The sequence below is a fragment of the Ips typographus genome, linkage group LG13 (assembly GCF_016097725.1).
Source record: "Ips typographus isolate SLU linkage group LG13, UJ_Ityp_2.0, whole genome shotgun sequence".
NCBI classification, from domain to species: domain Eukaryota; kingdom Metazoa; phylum Arthropoda; class Insecta; order Coleoptera; family Curculionidae; genus Ips; species Ips typographus.
In genome coordinates, this window is record NC_138434.1 from 1,559,367 (window position 1) to 1,575,165 (window position 15,799).

The 15,799-nt window shown below is 38.2% G+C and overlaps 7 protein-coding genes across 7 annotated transcripts; 3 read left to right on the forward strand and 4 right to left on the reverse strand.

The window, feature by feature from the left end:
• Window positions 1–1,560: 1,560 nt before the first annotated feature.
• LOC145737298 (heat shock protein 23-like) lies at window positions 1,561–1,963 on the forward strand. Its single transcript, XM_081991932.1, has 2 exons — window positions 1,561–1,639; window positions 1,686–1,963. Exons 1-2 carry the CDS (start codon window positions 1,561–1,563, stop codon window positions 1,961–1,963), a joined length of 357 nt encoding a protein of 118 aa, XP_081848058.1.
• A 415-nt stretch (window positions 1,964–2,378) lies between these two features.
• On the forward strand, window positions 2,379–6,721 carry LOC145736927 (arginine kinase-like). Its single transcript, XM_081991471.1, is given in 4 exon segments — window positions 2,379–2,672; window positions 2,726–3,379; window positions 6,457–6,480; window positions 6,483–6,721. Coding segments are annotated over 4 exon segments (1,038 nt in total). The 5' UTR covers window positions 2,379–2,452; the 3' UTR covers window positions 6,623–6,721.
• On the reverse strand, window positions 3,633–4,251 carry LOC145736944 (uncharacterized). The gene has a single exon (XM_081991497.1). It carries the CDS (start codon window positions 4,219–4,221, stop codon window positions 3,673–3,675), a length of 549 nt encoding a protein of 182 aa, XP_081847623.1. The 5' UTR covers window positions 4,222–4,251; the 3' UTR covers window positions 3,633–3,672.
• A 138-nt stretch (window positions 6,722–6,859) lies between the features above and the next one.
• Window positions 6,860–9,784, reverse strand: mh (DNA-dependent metalloprotease SPRTN; the record flags this gene model as incomplete). Its single annotated transcript, XM_081991933.1, is given in 5 exon segments — window positions 6,860–7,134; window positions 7,136–7,789; window positions 8,939–9,135; window positions 9,188–9,376; window positions 9,427–9,784. Coding segments are annotated over 5 exon segments (1,635 nt in total), but the record flags the coding sequence as incomplete, so codon positions are not given.
• A 335-nt stretch (window positions 9,785–10,119) lies between these two features.
• On the reverse strand, window positions 10,120–11,355 carry asrij (OCIA domain-containing protein asrij). The gene is made up of 6 exons (XM_081991484.1): window positions 11,175–11,355; window positions 11,001–11,121; window positions 10,771–10,951; window positions 10,565–10,716; window positions 10,394–10,514; window positions 10,120–10,343 (listed from the first exon to the last, which is right to left on the reverse strand). The coding sequence occupies exons 1-6, from the start codon at window positions 11,247–11,249 to the stop codon at window positions 10,220–10,222; spliced, it is 774 nt and encodes a 257-aa protein (XP_081847610.1). The 5' UTR covers window positions 11,250–11,355; the 3' UTR covers window positions 10,120–10,219.
• A 33-nt stretch (window positions 11,356–11,388) lies between these two features.
• On the forward strand, window positions 11,389–12,351 carry RpLP0-like (ribosomal protein LP0-like). The gene is made up of 3 exons (XM_081991488.1): window positions 11,389–11,547; window positions 11,603–11,847; window positions 11,896–12,351. Exons 1-3 carry the CDS (start codon window positions 11,520–11,522, stop codon window positions 12,295–12,297), a joined length of 675 nt encoding a protein of 224 aa, XP_081847614.1. The 5' UTR covers window positions 11,389–11,519; the 3' UTR covers window positions 12,298–12,351.
• Window positions 12,352–12,600: 249 nt separating this feature from the next.
• On the reverse strand, window positions 12,601–15,558 carry LOC145736946 (ubiquitin-conjugating enzyme E2 W). The gene is made up of 6 exons (XM_081991499.1): window positions 15,356–15,558; window positions 15,210–15,301; window positions 15,051–15,153; window positions 14,014–14,169; window positions 13,879–13,954; window positions 12,601–12,953 (listed from the first exon to the last, which is right to left on the reverse strand). The coding sequence occupies exons 1-6, from the start codon at window positions 15,368–15,370 to the stop codon at window positions 12,940–12,942; spliced, it is 456 nt and encodes a 151-aa protein (XP_081847625.1). The 5' UTR covers window positions 15,371–15,558; the 3' UTR covers window positions 12,601–12,939.
• Window positions 15,559–15,799: the final 241 nt, after the last annotated feature.

The window sequence follows — 15,799 nt, forward strand, 5'->3', positions numbered from 1 at the left end:
CCAAGTCAAATATTTATTGACGGTAGAATAAACGGTCAAAAAACGGTACATATAAACCGTACTTCAAAAAACCAGATTTTCATTGTTCCAACACGTCTCGTTTCGAAAACTGTGATATTTGCAGATTCTAGGCCAATTTTGACATTAGTGACAGATATCACGTGATTCTAGAATTTCAAAATCTAAAAAAACAGTACAGTCAGGAAGAAAAGTGGTTGTCACAGTTTGAACTGCCAAAATACAATTTGTAGAGTCAGGTAGAAAATCGCGTGTAAAACCCACTTGGAGTGAGAAAATTACTGATTTAAGCACATTTTTGGAATCCTCATAAAATTTCCTATTCAATAACATAAAAAAACACTAAAAAATTTAGTACAGTCAGAGAGAAAAGTGGTATCAAAATTTGAACTGCCAAAAACACAGTTTCAAAGGACAGTCCGGGACAAAATCGCTTGTAAAACTCACTTGGAGTCAAAAAATTACAGTTTTAAGCACATTTTTGGAATCCTCATTAAATTTGCTATCCAATAACCTAAAAAAACACTACAAAATTTGGACAGTCAGGGAGGAAAACCGGTGTCTAAGTTTGAACTGTCAGAAACACAGTTTGAAAGGACAGTCAGGGACAAAATCGCTTGTAAAACCTACTTGGAGTGAAAAAATTACAGTTTTAAGCACATTTTTGGAATCTTCATTAAATTTCCTATTCAATAAAATAAAAAACACTAAAAAATTTAGTACAGTCAGAGAGAAAAGTGGTCTCAAAATTTGAACTGCCAAAAACACAGTTTCAAAGGACAGTCAGGGACAAAATCGCTTGTAAAACCTACTTGGAGTGAAAAAATTACAGTTTTTAAGCACATTTTTGGAATCTTCATTAAATTTCCTATTCAATAAAATAAAAAAACACTAAAAAATTTAGTACAGTCAGAGAGAAAGTGGTCTCAAAATTTGAACTGCCAAAAACACAGTTTCAAAGGACAGTCAGGGACAAAATCGCTTGTAAAACCCACTTGGAATGAGGGAAAATGACAGTTTTAAGCACATTTTTGGAATCCTCATTAAATTTGCTATCCAATAACCTAAAAAAACACTACAAAATTTGGACAGTCAGGGAGAAAAACGGTTTGTCAAAGCTTGAACTGTCAGAAACACTGTTTGAAAAAACGGTCAGGGACAAAATCGTTTGTAAAACCCACTTGGAGTCAAAAAATGACAGTTTTAAGCACATTTTTGGAATCTTCATTAAATTTCCTATTCAATAACATAAAAAAACACTACAAAATTTAGTACAGTCAGGTAGAAAAGCGGTGTCAAACTTAAAATAACACTGCAAAATAAAACATGTGGATTTGGCGCAGTATATAAAATGTTCCACAACCCACATAATGGCAATGGTGTTAAAAATTGTAGATTACATTAAAAAAAAACAGAAAAACGGTAGATCTGGCAACATTGGTACGAAAAAAAAACAATTACAACTAGAACATAAAACATCAATTAGCAAAACAAGGCACCCAATCATCGAATTAACACACAGTTACCCAGCAGAAACCCAAAATGCTACTCCGCTTCACTGTCACGCTACTTTTAACCCTTCTGAGCCCCACAGACCATCAACTCATAAACGTGGAAAACCGTTTTTGAGCTCCCCAGCTGGCTAATCAAACCGACAACCTCTCAAGATGGCGTCCTAGCCGCCAACTACGTCACGGATGAGGACTTTTACCAAATCCGAGTGGACGTGAGTTCCTTGGATCCTGACCAGATCAGGATAACCATTTTGGATCATCAGACCATTCAAATTGAAGGAAAACGCGTTAGTAGGTCCGGTGGTATGGACAGGGATGTGGAAAGAAAGTTTGCCGTTCCTTTGGGCTATGACGTGGATAAGTTCTCAGTCGATATAGATCAAAATGGTGTTTTGAGGGTTGCCGTACCGCGTAAAGGTGGAAAAGCTTAGTTTTGTTTTTGGTTTAATAAAAACTTTAAAGTAGTATAGTGTACTTTCAGTTTGTTTTATTGTACTTACAGTTTGAGAACTGATGATATGTTTAAACAGAAAATTCAAAATACACATAATCAAAGAACAGAAGAGAGAACGATTGCAAAACAAAATACTCTCGACAAAGATGGAGACAGAGCTTGTGCGCGTCAGAGCGGATGTGACGTCATTTGAGGTTAGTCAAGTAAGCATTTTTCCAGACCGCTGATATATCTACGGGTACATTTAAAATTAAAACATAATAAAACCAGGATTAATAAATTAACTAGCATTATTAAGGCACATCCAGACTAAAGTATAAGAGTTTAAACGTGGAGTAATTAGTGGTGATGAGTGTAAACGGAAATACGTAGTCAGGGCAAGGTGTATCCTTCAACCTGTCACTTCTGTCATTTTGTTGTAAATGTCAAAAGTACCGCGTCTTTCGGAGTTAAATTTGTGGTAAAAATGTCGAGGGCAAAACCAAAATGCCAAAAATGCGAAGAAAAGTGCGGAAAAGGCAAAGCCAGTCCTGAAATTCTAACCCAGCTGGAAGCCGGTTTTGAGAAACTCAACAAATCCGACTCGCCTTCCATGCTAAAACGCTTCCTAACCCGCGATGTTCTTGACAAACTCAAACTAAAAAAGACCTCATTTGGTTGCACTTTACTCGACTGCATTCAGTCTGGTTAGTATACAATTTAATTTAAAAAAATAATAATAAATATTGAACGATTCCAGGCCTTGATAATCTGGATTCCTCAATTGGAGTGTACGCAGCAGATCCAGAATGCTACGACGTGTTCGCCGACTTATTTGACCCGATAATCCAGGAATACCACAACGTTAAGCAGTCAGACAAACAGCCCCAAACCGACTGGGGTCCTCTGAACATCCTGGGCAACCTCGACCCCCAAGGAGACTTTGTCCTCTCCACCAGGGTGAGATGTTGTCGCACCCTTAAAGGTTACCCATTCAATCCGTGCATGACAGAAGACCACTACAAAGACATTGAGAATCAAATGCAAGAAGTGTTGGGCGGGCTAACTGGGGAATTGAGCGGCGCCTACAATCCTTTAACCGGAATGAGCAAAGACGTTCAACAAACACTGATTGACGACCATTATTTGTTCAAAGAAGGCGACAGATTCCTGCAATCGGCCAACGCTTGCCGATTCTGGCCGACTGGACGTGGAATCTTTTTTAATCAGAACAAATCGTTTTTGGTGTGGATCTGTGAAGAGGATCACTTGAGGATTATGTGCATGCAACCTGGAGGGAACGTGGGGGAGGTGTACAAACGGTTGGTGAATGCCGTGTCTGAGATTCAGAAGAAGATTAGTTACGTCACTAGCGACCGATATGGGTTTTTGACTTTTTGTCCTACTAATTTGGGTGAGTACCGTAAAAAATACTCTTATTTCCATATTGCCTATTTTGATTTATCCAAAACTGTCAAAAGTGGTGGACCGCCATCTTGCTTTTGTATAGTTTGGCTGTTTGATAACAGATGGCACTGAGATCGTTTCTGGGTTTCTTTAAGTGGGAAAAACTGTAATCACAAAAACGGTAGACCTGGCAACACTGCCTTGTGGTGGATAGTTGACCAAGTATGGAAACGTTTATTGACATTTTATTTAATTTAAACTGTTGCTTCTACATATTTTGACAAAATAAAACTGAAAATATCAAAAATCTACCACAACATACTTATCATCGTTATGCAACACTGATGAATGCAACGCAATCGAATTCCTCCTGGGTACGACAATGTTAAGGGTGCCGGCATAGTTGAGACGGGCGCTCAATCTGTCAGTGTCGTAGCTTCTCGGTACCCGGAACCGTCTGCTTACCGTCCTGGAAGTGGCCACCCCATACCGGTTTACGTAGCGTTTTTTCGCTTCGACCCGGACGTTTTCGCGGTCCAGAACCTTGACTTTGACTCGATCGGCCTCCCGATCGTACGCGCTCAGATCCACGTGAATTTCGAACAAGTCCACGTCCATTCGAGTGGACGCCGGCATCACTTCGTCATCGTCGTAGTAGGAGTCGGGAACGTAGCCGAACGTGGAACCAGCCGCCTGCGCCAGCACCCATTTCGGTACCGTAACAGCCCCGTCCAGGGTGTCGCTTTTCACTTGTAGCTCGACTTTGTCGTTGTTGTCCATATAGGGGGACCCTAACAGGGCCAACATTAAATAGGACAGTTGTTGGGGACTGACTGCTGCCACTGCCATCTTCTGGACACTCTCTGCGTGTGACCGGGATGATCTTTGATTTATATATATGGGGGAGCATCCAAGCGTCCCAAATTATACTTTTTGGGACAAATTATAGAGTGGCCACATCCGTTCTGGGATATACGCTGCAAAATTAGTCGTTTTTTTTGCGGAAAACAGTGCACACGTGCGTAATAAAAGGCCTACAACATGTCGATGAAAAACAAAAGATAATTAACTGTAATTTTTGTTAAATACCGTTTAACTTACAACACTAATTGTACTATAAACTCAATTATACAGCGTGTCCCGAAGTATGGAATCACTTTCAGTAGCAATTGCTTCTGTACTAAGTTTTTTTTTCAGTAACCTACGGCGCCTTCACCATACGTACAGATATGGAAATTTCAACCTCGTGTGACGTGTCATTTGACAGTTGGTCCAACGCCACTGACAATTGAAACTATATAATGATTCTCTCTTTTTATCAAGTGTTATACAGTGTGTTCGTAAATAATGGAATAAATTCGATTAAAATTCAGGATTTTTCAGAAAATGTAAAATAGTAGTTAACCCTAGAAAATTCTTGACAATTCTAGTTTTTAATTTTTCAAGGTCAAACAGTGCACGGTACCAAAAAAGTGTATAGAAGCTAAAAGTTGCATCCCAACGAGGTGCATTTATGGTAAAAACTTTAGACCTCTAACCTGAAATGTTCCTGAGATATTGAGCAAAAACTGCAAAAAACGAGAGTCAAGTTTGACGCCCTCTAGCGGCTAAACGGGGCAACTTAGCCGTGCCCGCTCAACGTCACGTGATACCCCCGTTCATTAGCTTTCTTTTATTGTACAGTGGTTTTATACAGGGTGTTTCAAATAAGCGAGTTATGGACGATTTTCTGGAAAATTGCACCAAAATTTAGTCTAAATTAGGAATTTTTGGGCCTACTATACTAACGGCAACCATTTTGGATTTTCCTCAATCAAAGTGATTTTTTTAACTAATTTGAACCTGGGGAACACAAATCTGACGTTCATTTTGCTCTAACTGGCACCGTTTCGGAGATGTCTTTGAAATGATGTCAATTTTGACACTTTAGGGCGTGGCACCCTTGTAAAATGACATTTTGACAAATGACACTTTACGTCATTTTTGTACTATAAACCTGAAGGTATTTAAGCAGTTGAGCTTAATTTTAAAAATAAAAAAATTCTCAAAAAAATCGGAAGGTCACGCCCTAGAAAATTCTTGACAATTTTAGTTTTTAATTTTTCAAGGTCAAACGATGCATGGTACCAACAAAGTGTATAGAAGCTAAAAGTTGCATCCCAACGAGGTGCATTTTTGATAAAAACTTCAGACCTTTAATCTGAAACGTTCCTGAGATATTGAGCAAAAACTGCAAAAAACGAGAGTCAACTTTGACGCTCTCTAGCGGCTAAACGGGGCAACTTAGCCGTGCCCGTTCAACATCACGTGATAGCCCCTTTCATTAGCTTTATTTTGTTATACGGCGGTGTATACAGGGTGTTTCAAATAAGCGAGTTATGGACGATTTTCTGGAAAAGTGCACCAAAATTTCGCTCAAATTGGTAATTTCTGCTTTCGAGGAGGGTGGTCAAAATAAGGCTGCTAGAGCAAAAACAGTTGAATATCGATACAAACATTTTACATCAAGTAGGCCTAGAATTTGACGTAGATTCCAAAAATCGAATAAAAAGTTTGGTTTGTTGCTCAAATTTGGGACACCCGGTATACTGTGTAAGTATATGCAAATATCTATCTATCATACAAGATTCATATTTGGTATTTTTTTTTACAAAATGTAAATTAAACAAGTTACAATAAGGATGTTAAAAATTGAATGAATCACCCTGTAAACTATACTCCATTGTATTGACAATAACTCGGTTATTTTGACAATTATAGGGTGGTTCAATATACCAATTTGTAGGCCTTGAAATTCTCTTTCCACCACCCTGTATCGTTTTTACCTAAAACGTCGTTTCGAGTCGTATCTCAATTTTGGGACACCCTGTAATCCGAGCATTTTTTTGAAAGATAATTTCCTGAATTTTCATCGAATTTATTCGATACTTTATGTACACACTGTATGTGATTTGAAAATGTTGTCGAGTTCGTAGAACTGGACTTACAATACGTGCATGCTTGGTTGCAGTGATATGGAAATTTTTTAAAATTCTACTTTAGGAACTCGACGATGTGCCCAACTAAAATCTTAAATTGTTTCAGGCACAACAATTCGCGCCTCTGTCCACATAAACTACCAAAACTGTGCCGAAACATGGAAAAATTCAACGAGTTGGCCGCCAATACAATTTGCAAATTAGGGGCGCCGCGGGGGAGCACAGCGAATCCGCCGACGGCATTTACGACGTGTCAAACAAGCGCCGATTAGGTTTAACCGAGTTTCAATGCATTAAGGAAATGTACGATGGCATTAGCGAATTGATTAAAGCCGAAAAAGCCGTTAATAAAAAAAGTTTTCCATCAAATCTATGTTTCCTGTTTTGTGTATTACTGGTTGTCTACCTCAACAACACTGTCAAATTAGCAGATTTCTGCTTGTTTTTCCCAGGTTAACCACACAAACTTAAAGTTTTCCAGACTAGAAACAAACCACTAATATAAATAGAAAATATTTATTACAAAAAAATAATCGAGTAACCAAATTCAATCGTCAAAATCAGAGTCGGAATTCAACAACAAATTAACACACTCAACGCCCTCGCTGCTCTTCAAACACGCATCGATATGGATTTGCATCCGTCCTTCTTCAACCAATCGTAAGCAATAAGGACAGTGATACGTTTTGTTCGGCTCTTCAACCTCCTCCACGCCCACGTGACTGGTATCAAAGACGTTACTAATGCTCATACAGTCTTCCAAATGCGAACTGAGATCGGTTTTTGACAATCTGCTTGCCGCAAGCCAAACACGGCGTTGTCTGATCGTTGCGGCTGTCAAAATGTCGATTCACGTGACTTTCGTAGTCCACAGAGGGCACTGGCGTCGCACATATTATACACTCTTTAGTGTGATTTTTCGGATTTTCCAGACACCGATCCAAGTGTTTATCGAAGGTTTCTGAATCGACTGCGCTGTTGCAAACCGGACATTCCACCTTAGCTTTTTTCGGGGCTTTAGCAGTGTTGCCGCGTTTATCGAATTTTTTAAGCCAGTGCTCTCTTACGGTAGCGTAATCTTGGCTGGGTAAGGAAGAGGCGCTCAAAGACCGGCCAATACCAGCAAAAGATTGTGTAGTTGAATTAGTGGTCCCTTTTTTAGTAATTACATAAGTGCTACTCCCAGCATTTTTGGTTCCTTTAACCTTATTACCAGTTAAGTTGGTAAAGCCTACAATGTTGCCAGACTGTGTTAGTGGCTTTTCACTAGAGTTTGGTAGCGATTTCAGTCTAGAACGTTCGGTATCTTTAGGTTTGGACGTGTTAGCTCCAGTAACAGTAATGTACTTCCTGATATCGTTAGTAGATTTCTCTGTATTAGTAGATTTGCCTGAATTTTTGGTTTTTGATTGTTTTCGAACTGTTTCAGGACTTTTCACCTACAAACCACTATGTTTTCACTACAGCAACCTTAACATTTGATAAGTAAACTTCCCTACACCAACGAACATAGTGGAATCAATAAAAAGTACGCCACTGTCATTACCAGTAAGCCTTTTAGCGTTTTTAAGTTCACGTGACCAATTTTGACAGATGTCGACTAGCCTTTACAGTGTTGCAAGCTCAGAATTGCATTATCAACGTCACGTGACGTGTATTTTGCTATTTAAGTTCTTACAACTGTCTGAATTTAATTAAACATTTTTCTAAAATTTAAACTGCGTTTTTAAGGTCACGTGATTAATTTTGACAGATGTCAACTGGCCCTTACAGTGTTGCAAGCTCAGAATTGCATTATTAACGTCACGTGACGTGTATTTTACAATTTAAGTTTTTACAACTGTCTGAATTCAATTTACCAATTTTCCAAAGTTTAAAGTGCGTTCTTAAGGTCACGTGACTGTTTTTGACAGATGTCAACTGGCCCTTACAGTGTTGCAAGCTCAGAATTGCTTTATCAACGTCATGTGACGTGTATTTTGCAAATTAGGTTCTTACAACTGTCTGAATTCAATTTACCAATTTTCCAAAGTTTAAACTGCGCTTTGAAGGTCACGTGACCAATTTTGACAGATGTCAACTGTTATTTACAATGTTGCAAGTATAAAAATTTAATTATCAAGTCACGCGACCTAGTTCGTACAATTTCACCACTGCCCACATTTAAATTACCAATTTTTCAACTGTTTCTTTTAAATGATATCTATTTGACAAGTGCCAACTTGGTTACTATGACAGAAGATTCGTGCAAACGTCAAAATATAACCCGTAATTTCAGGCAACCGTACGTACAAAAAATATTTTTTGTCACAATTTGGAAAAACGCAGTCACCTGACCTAAGAAAATCAGATTTAAACTTAGGGGCCAAGGTCAAATCAAGTGTCAAAAATTTGACCTAACCTAAAAACTGTCACGTGACTTTTAAAAAAAAAAATAATTTCAAGCCTTTTCAAGCAGAGTGCACCCTTAACCTCAAATTAGTACCGAAAAAAAAAAATGCTATAAGACAGCCCTGGTCTCCCCTACAACAGTACACAACCAATCAAATATTTACCCAACTAATTTACTGTGTAAATCAAAAACTCACCTTAACAAAATTACCCCCACAATTAGCCTTGTGTTCGCCCCACCATCTGTCATTAGGACCGGGCGCTCTATTGGTAGCCCTGCGCACCATACCAAAATAAGGTTTGCGATGTTGACAGGGACCGTCACAGCGCCACCAGTGCTGCTGGTACAGCCTGACTTCGTCATGGAAATCATGGTAAACCGTAATGTTTGTACCTAGAATGGATCTAACCCAATAACAAAACAGAAAAAATGTCAGACAACCAACCAGCCTCCCCATTGATCCTGTACATGTGTTTGTGAAACTCTGGACCGTGCCCGTCTCTGTCCCGGTTATTATTAGTTACAAACAAGTAGGCGTGAATCATTTCGTGTAGTAAAGTTTCCACCAAATCCTTTCTGGGACGCAGTTTTAGTAAGGGCTCACTCAATGTGATTGAACACATACCACCCCGTCCTAAAGCCTGTTAACTTAACTCAACTGGCAACAAAAATTGGGGCACTCACCTTGGTAGGAGCATATGCCAGCACAGGTGGTCATGCGTTTACTCCAAGCCACTGTAACAGAGCCCAGATTTTTCCAGAAAAATTTCTGATCAAAAGCAATAAACAGTGTATGCACATCAGGAGTAGGGTCTATAACCTCCCAGGAAGGGTCCACAAGACATTTGGAAGTGTTCGCATTAATGGGGGACTTGTAAACTAAGTTGTTTGAAGGTCTTTCGATTGCCCCTTCCTTGTTGAACTGTTCTTGCAGTTCAAGTGCCAATTGTTGATCAGATTTGGTACTTTCTTTTTTACGTTGATGCTCCCGCTCCAGCTTATATTGCAGAAGTAGGGCCGTTTGAAATCCACTTCCATAACTTCAGTAATTAAACTAAAAACTTTTTAAAGCAACACCAACTAGAAACATAAATAAAGGCAGCGGCTCTAAGGTGGGGGATTTTTTGCATTTCTCCTTAATTATGTTCTTCTAAATAACGCTAGACTAACACTCCCGTCAAGTTTTCATAGATAACAATTACAGTAACAAATAAAATGCAAAAAATTATTGAAAATATACAAATTGGTTAAGCCTCTAATCCGAACGGTTTTGGTTGTTGTCAAAGTCAAATAGATGGCGCCCACTGTATAAAATCATTGAGCTCAAAATATGGATAAGCCATGCAATGTATGCAAAGATAGGAAATTAAAGAACAATTATTCATGCTGTGTAAAGCAATTTATTTAAAACAAACAAAAAGACAGTTTAAAGTAACTTAAATATAGCTTGAACCTACTTGAATAACTTGTTAAAGACCTAATTATCACCCCAAACATCCCCATATTTGGTTTTAGGCACTGAACCTGAAGTTTTATTATAATCATCACTAAACTCAGTCCTGATTGGAGGATTTAAAGTGGGAGATGGAGGTTGTGAAGGCCTGAAATTTAATATTTAAGCAAACTTTGCGTAAACCCTAAATAGACCCACCTGTAACCGGGCACTCTCTTCTGCTCATATTCTTCCCTATTTCTTTTCCTCAACTCTTCATAAGTGGTTACTATATGTTTCTGTTCTGGAGGCATTTCTTCCTCATGGAGTATTATTGGATCTGTAACACCCCAAATGTTATTTGTTAAAGACACAAAACTGGTTGTATACTGTCTATTGATGGCCTAAATGAGTCGTCCAGCTCATCTGGAAGAGGCCTACTGCCATAATCAAAACTTTGATTTGGACTTGGTATGTCAGTGTAAGTGTCTGGAATACTGCTAAATGGGCTCACTGAAAATGGTGAGTCCAGCTGGTCATCACTACAAAACCACATCAACAACCCTTTAACACATTAAAAACCTTAAAACACTCACCCATGCTCAGGTATCCCCAATCTTCTAGCCTTTAAAGCTTGTCCAACTTTGCTGTTTGGTAAAGCCATAAATTTTTCAGCACATTTCGAGTGATAGGAGAATTTACCTATGAAATACCCTAGCACAACGCCCATGCACACTTTGGGTATAGCCCCAAACCTGGGACTGGCCTTTAAGTAACCTTTAGACTCAAATTAGCGGCAGTTTTGAGGCGAAATGGTGCAACTAACCTGATTGGACTCCAAAGTAGGCCAAACCACCTAATCCTGTCCCGAGAGGGAGGCATCTCGTGTAAAAACTTTCCTTGTTGCACTCTCTAAGGACTCGCAACTCTTCCGGGGTAAATTGATACTGAAATTCTTGGTTTAAGTGGATTTTTGCAGTGGTGATATTTTAAATTGTACCTGCTGGTTACGACGCTGCGCGTAGGGACCTGGAAATGGTGTCTTACGTTCGGATTCATCCCCTGGATTATTCATTACTAGTTTTTTAACTTAATTTCTTGCTATCATTAATTAAAATTTGATTTTTTTTTTAGTTTTAAGTCGGTAAACACTGGGGTGACTTTTGCCAACAAAACCTAACCTAAAAATGACATTCTTGAAGTACTTAATATTGATAATTTTGACAGTTGACAGCAGAACGCGTGCTTTTTTGAGGTTATGTACCGTTAACCTCTTTTTCTTTCAGTCTCATGTAAACTGTTTTGGTGCTTTTGCCGTTAAATCACTCAAAAAAACACAGCAAAGATGCCTAGATCGAAAAGGGACAAAAAAAGTAAGCGACTAATTACAATCACATTGAACAAGCCTAACCAAAACAATCATTACAGTCTCACTAACCAAGACGGACAAAAAAGGCCTGGCCCTTAAACAACGTATAGTCGATGACGTGCGTAACTGCGTGCAAAAGTACAACAGCGTGTATCTGTTCAGTTTTCGTAATATGAGAAACGAAAAAATGAAGGAAGTGCGCGAACAGTGGAAGCCGAGTAGGTTTTTCTTTGGCAAGAACAAAGTGATTGCCATAGGGCTGGGCCGGACCCCCGAAGAGGAAATTGAACCTGACTTGCACAAGGTAAGTTGCATTAACTGATTGTCTCAAGTTTTACAAAAATTTTTGCAGCTTTCTGATACCATGAAAGGCCAGTGTGGATTGTTATTCACCGACTCTACTAAAAAAGAAGTGACTGGTTGGTTTGATGATTATGGTGTGGAGGATTTTGCCAGAGCAGGCTTCAAAGCCACCCAAACTGTCCAGCTTAAAGAGGGGCCACTAAAACAATTCTCCCATTCTATTGAACCTTATCTTAGACAGTTAGGAATGCCAACTAAACTAGATAGAGGAGTGGTGGCACTAATCAAAGACTATGAGGTGTGTAAGGAAGGTGGGATTTTAACTCCAGAACAGGCTAAAATACTTGAACTGCTCGAGTACCGGCTGGCAACTTTCAAGCTGATTTTAAGGGCTAAATGGAGTAAAGGTGAAGGGTTTGAGGTTATCACACAAAATGAGGAGGAAGACTGATTCTATTCATTTTAAATGTATTTTTACTTTGTGAATAAACCTTTTTTTGACTTACTTTACTTAAATAAGTGCAGAGGATTTCAAGGACTACAAATTGGTGTTTCTAACCACACTGTAACTGTCCAAATAAGGGAGTTATAGCCTGTTGACATGGAAACTGTCAAATTCAGATTTTTTTTTATTGTGAAAGGATTTTTGGACAGTTGTGACATAGAAATTGTGCCAAAAAGTATCCTGGTGACACCTGACAACTGTCAAATTTGAATTGTTAACAATATCAGGTCAGGACCACAAAAACAACTATTTCCTAATAATAATAGTTATATTACAATAAATCTTACAATACTAATTACTAAAAATAAAAAATGGAATAAAATAAACGCCTTAACAGATTATATAACATATTTATATATTATCATAATTATTATTAATAGGGATGTTAAAAAATAAGTGAAGCTGCACTACAGGCAGTGTTAAAAGTGTTTTTTTTAAACTGAAAATTACAATTTTTCTTCTTTCTTTTATTGTTTTTATTAAATTTTAGTCCGAAATCGTATCACAGAAAGGAAAAAATGAAAAGTTTTATTGTAAGTACTAAATATATTAAAACATTATAGTTTTGTCGTAGAAAACAGATTGAATTCAAACGGAGTCATCTGAAAATTTTTTACATAAAAAAACAGGTTATGTACAGGGTGTTTTCAGGTTAGAATCTCAGTAACGGTTAAAGTGGGACAAATTTGCGATTTTTTTTTTTTCTATCAAAATTTATAATTTGTTCTGAGCTGTCAAAAGTGTTTGGATGTCAAAAAAAACACAAAATGGCGGCCGGCCAAAGCTTTCAAAGTTTCACTAGGGCTGTTTATACTCGTTTTCGACTAATTCAGGGACGAGGATTACAGCGCAACGTAACTGTCATCCAAACATCAAAAATGACAGATTAACTGTCAAAAATTGAGTTTATATTCGTTTTCGACTAATTCAGGGACGAGGATTACAGCGCAACGTAACTGTCATTCAAACGTCAAAAATGACAGATTAACTGTCAAAAATTGAGCTTTTATTCGTTTTCGACTAATTCAGGGACGAGGATTACAGCGCAACGTAACTGTCATCCAAACGTCAAAATGACAGATTAACTGTCAAAAAATCAAAAATTGAGTTTATATTTGTTTTGACTAATTCCGGGACAATGCAACTAAAAGTAAGTGCGTTGTTGCCAAATTATCACTTTTTTAATTTTTCGGAGCAAAATGTAGAGCAGGTCACATTCTACAAGATGGCGGTGAAAATGTGCGAAGCGATTCGTTTCCGCTGAGTTAGGGACGGTTTTCGGTTTTGTTAAGTTAGGTTAGGTTTTCACGTCTCCCATCTCGAAAATGGTGACTGAGAGCAAAAATGTAGAGCAAGTCACGCTCTACAAGATGGCGCTGAGAAATCTAGAGAATTTTCCTCTAAGTTGGGTTAGGTTTAACCTGCGCAAACCCACAAAAAAATCGTACCAAACACGCTATTTTTTCCTCTAAAACTGTTACCGAGATCCCGAAAAATTGCCACAATACAAAAACAACTGATACTCACCGTGGTACCACCATTTAGTTTTCTTTGGGTTCTTGTTACAAGTCTTAACGTAGAAAGCATTGTCAGGAGGGCGTTGCTAAACAAAACCAAAAAAACAATGAAAAAACAAGTGAATATTGAAAATTGTGCGCGTACCTTTTCCTTACAACTACTGAGCATGGAAATGATGGAAAGGCAAACGGATTGCACTGACAATGCTGGCGACCAATCGTCAGTCAGTATTGATAAACAAATGTGACCGTTACTGTACACGTGAGGATGGACTGGGATGTTATTGCCGATGAATATAACCTAACAAAACAAACAAAATTACTATTTTAAAGTTAAAAAAAAAATAAATAATTTTTTTAAATTGCCATTTTCAGCCTGTTTTTCCATTTTAAATTTTTTTCTTAAGATTTATGACAGTTATTTTGACAATTATCACGTGACCGTCTAGCTAAATAGTGTTTTGAAATCATGTGACAACTGTCACTAACGTCAAAACTGTCAAATTGTACTTAAAAGATGCATAAATCAGGGTTTTAGAAGTTTCCTTGCAGTATTTGACATAAAACGTGTTACTAACATTTCTCACAGTTGTTATGTGATTGTCTAGCTAAATTATCCCCTAAAACTACGTCACATCTGTCACGCATGTCAAAGCTGTCAAAATTTGCAAAAAGTACAGTGTAACACAGTTTTCCAAATGAGACACGTTAAAACTGTCGTTTTTGGACATATTTCCCTTTAATCGTGAATAACTGAGTTATTTGAAACTTTTTGGAGAAAGACATAGGAAAGACGGAGATAGCCAATAAATGGGGCTATCACGTGACGATAAGCCGGCCAGGCTAAACTGCACCGTTTGGCCGCTAGAGGGCCTCAAAGTGGACTAAATTTTTTGATACATTTTTGTAGATATCTCCAAAACTATTCAATAGAGAAGTGGGCAGATATCTTTTTGAGGGACCACAAAGCCAATCTTCAATAGAGAGTTTGTTTTTCTTATGTAAATCGTTTATTTTTTTATTTAAGGTTATCTAATATTTTTGAATTATTCTAGGGCCAGTAAATATTGACAACACTGGCCCCAACAGTTGGTTTAAACAAGAATTTTATCAAATCAGCACAGTTCTTTGCACTTTAAGGGCATATTTCTAATAATGGCAGATAAACAATGCAAAACTCACCTCCGGGGAGTCAAATGGATATTTACTACTAAACTTAAACTGCAACTGGAACCGTTCACCCTCGTACAGAGTACCATCAGCCCCATCCATTTGTATAGTCCATCTGGATAAGGGAAAACTGATAAAACCCTTATCAACTAAAACTCAAAGTGCACTTACTGCAGTAAATTTTGTTCGGCCTGTTCGGCGTCCACTAAAACCCCCGGGGGCGGGTCCTTAATCAGCGATAACAGCTCCTTTTGTAAACGTCTCTGCAATAATGGATTTAGAGAGAAAAGTGGTGGAAATTGGGGCCACGGACTTACCTCGGAAGGCGACATGGCACTTGTCTACACCGACTCGGTTCAGCCGCATAAGTGCTCCTACAAGGACATGGTCGAAATAGCCCCGAATTTAGGGAAAATACATTAGAAAATAGCTTGTCCAAACCTAGAAAAACATACAAAACAACTTTGAATTAAAATGAAAATATTATTCACTAGATTTAGTGACAGTTGATACGACACTTTTGACAGTTGAAAGGAGTCTGAAGGAACTAGGGATGTGCTCTGGCAGCCGACGCATTAACGATGTTTTGTACGTCAAGGGTTTTGATTTGAATGTGCTATTTTACATTCCATTTGTTACATTCTAAACTGAAATTAGCTTAAACTTATATCTTTCACACGCCGTAAACCGTAAACGACCGGCATTTATTTACTTGCCCATCCCTACTAGTAAATAACAGTTACCGATAATGTCATTTACGT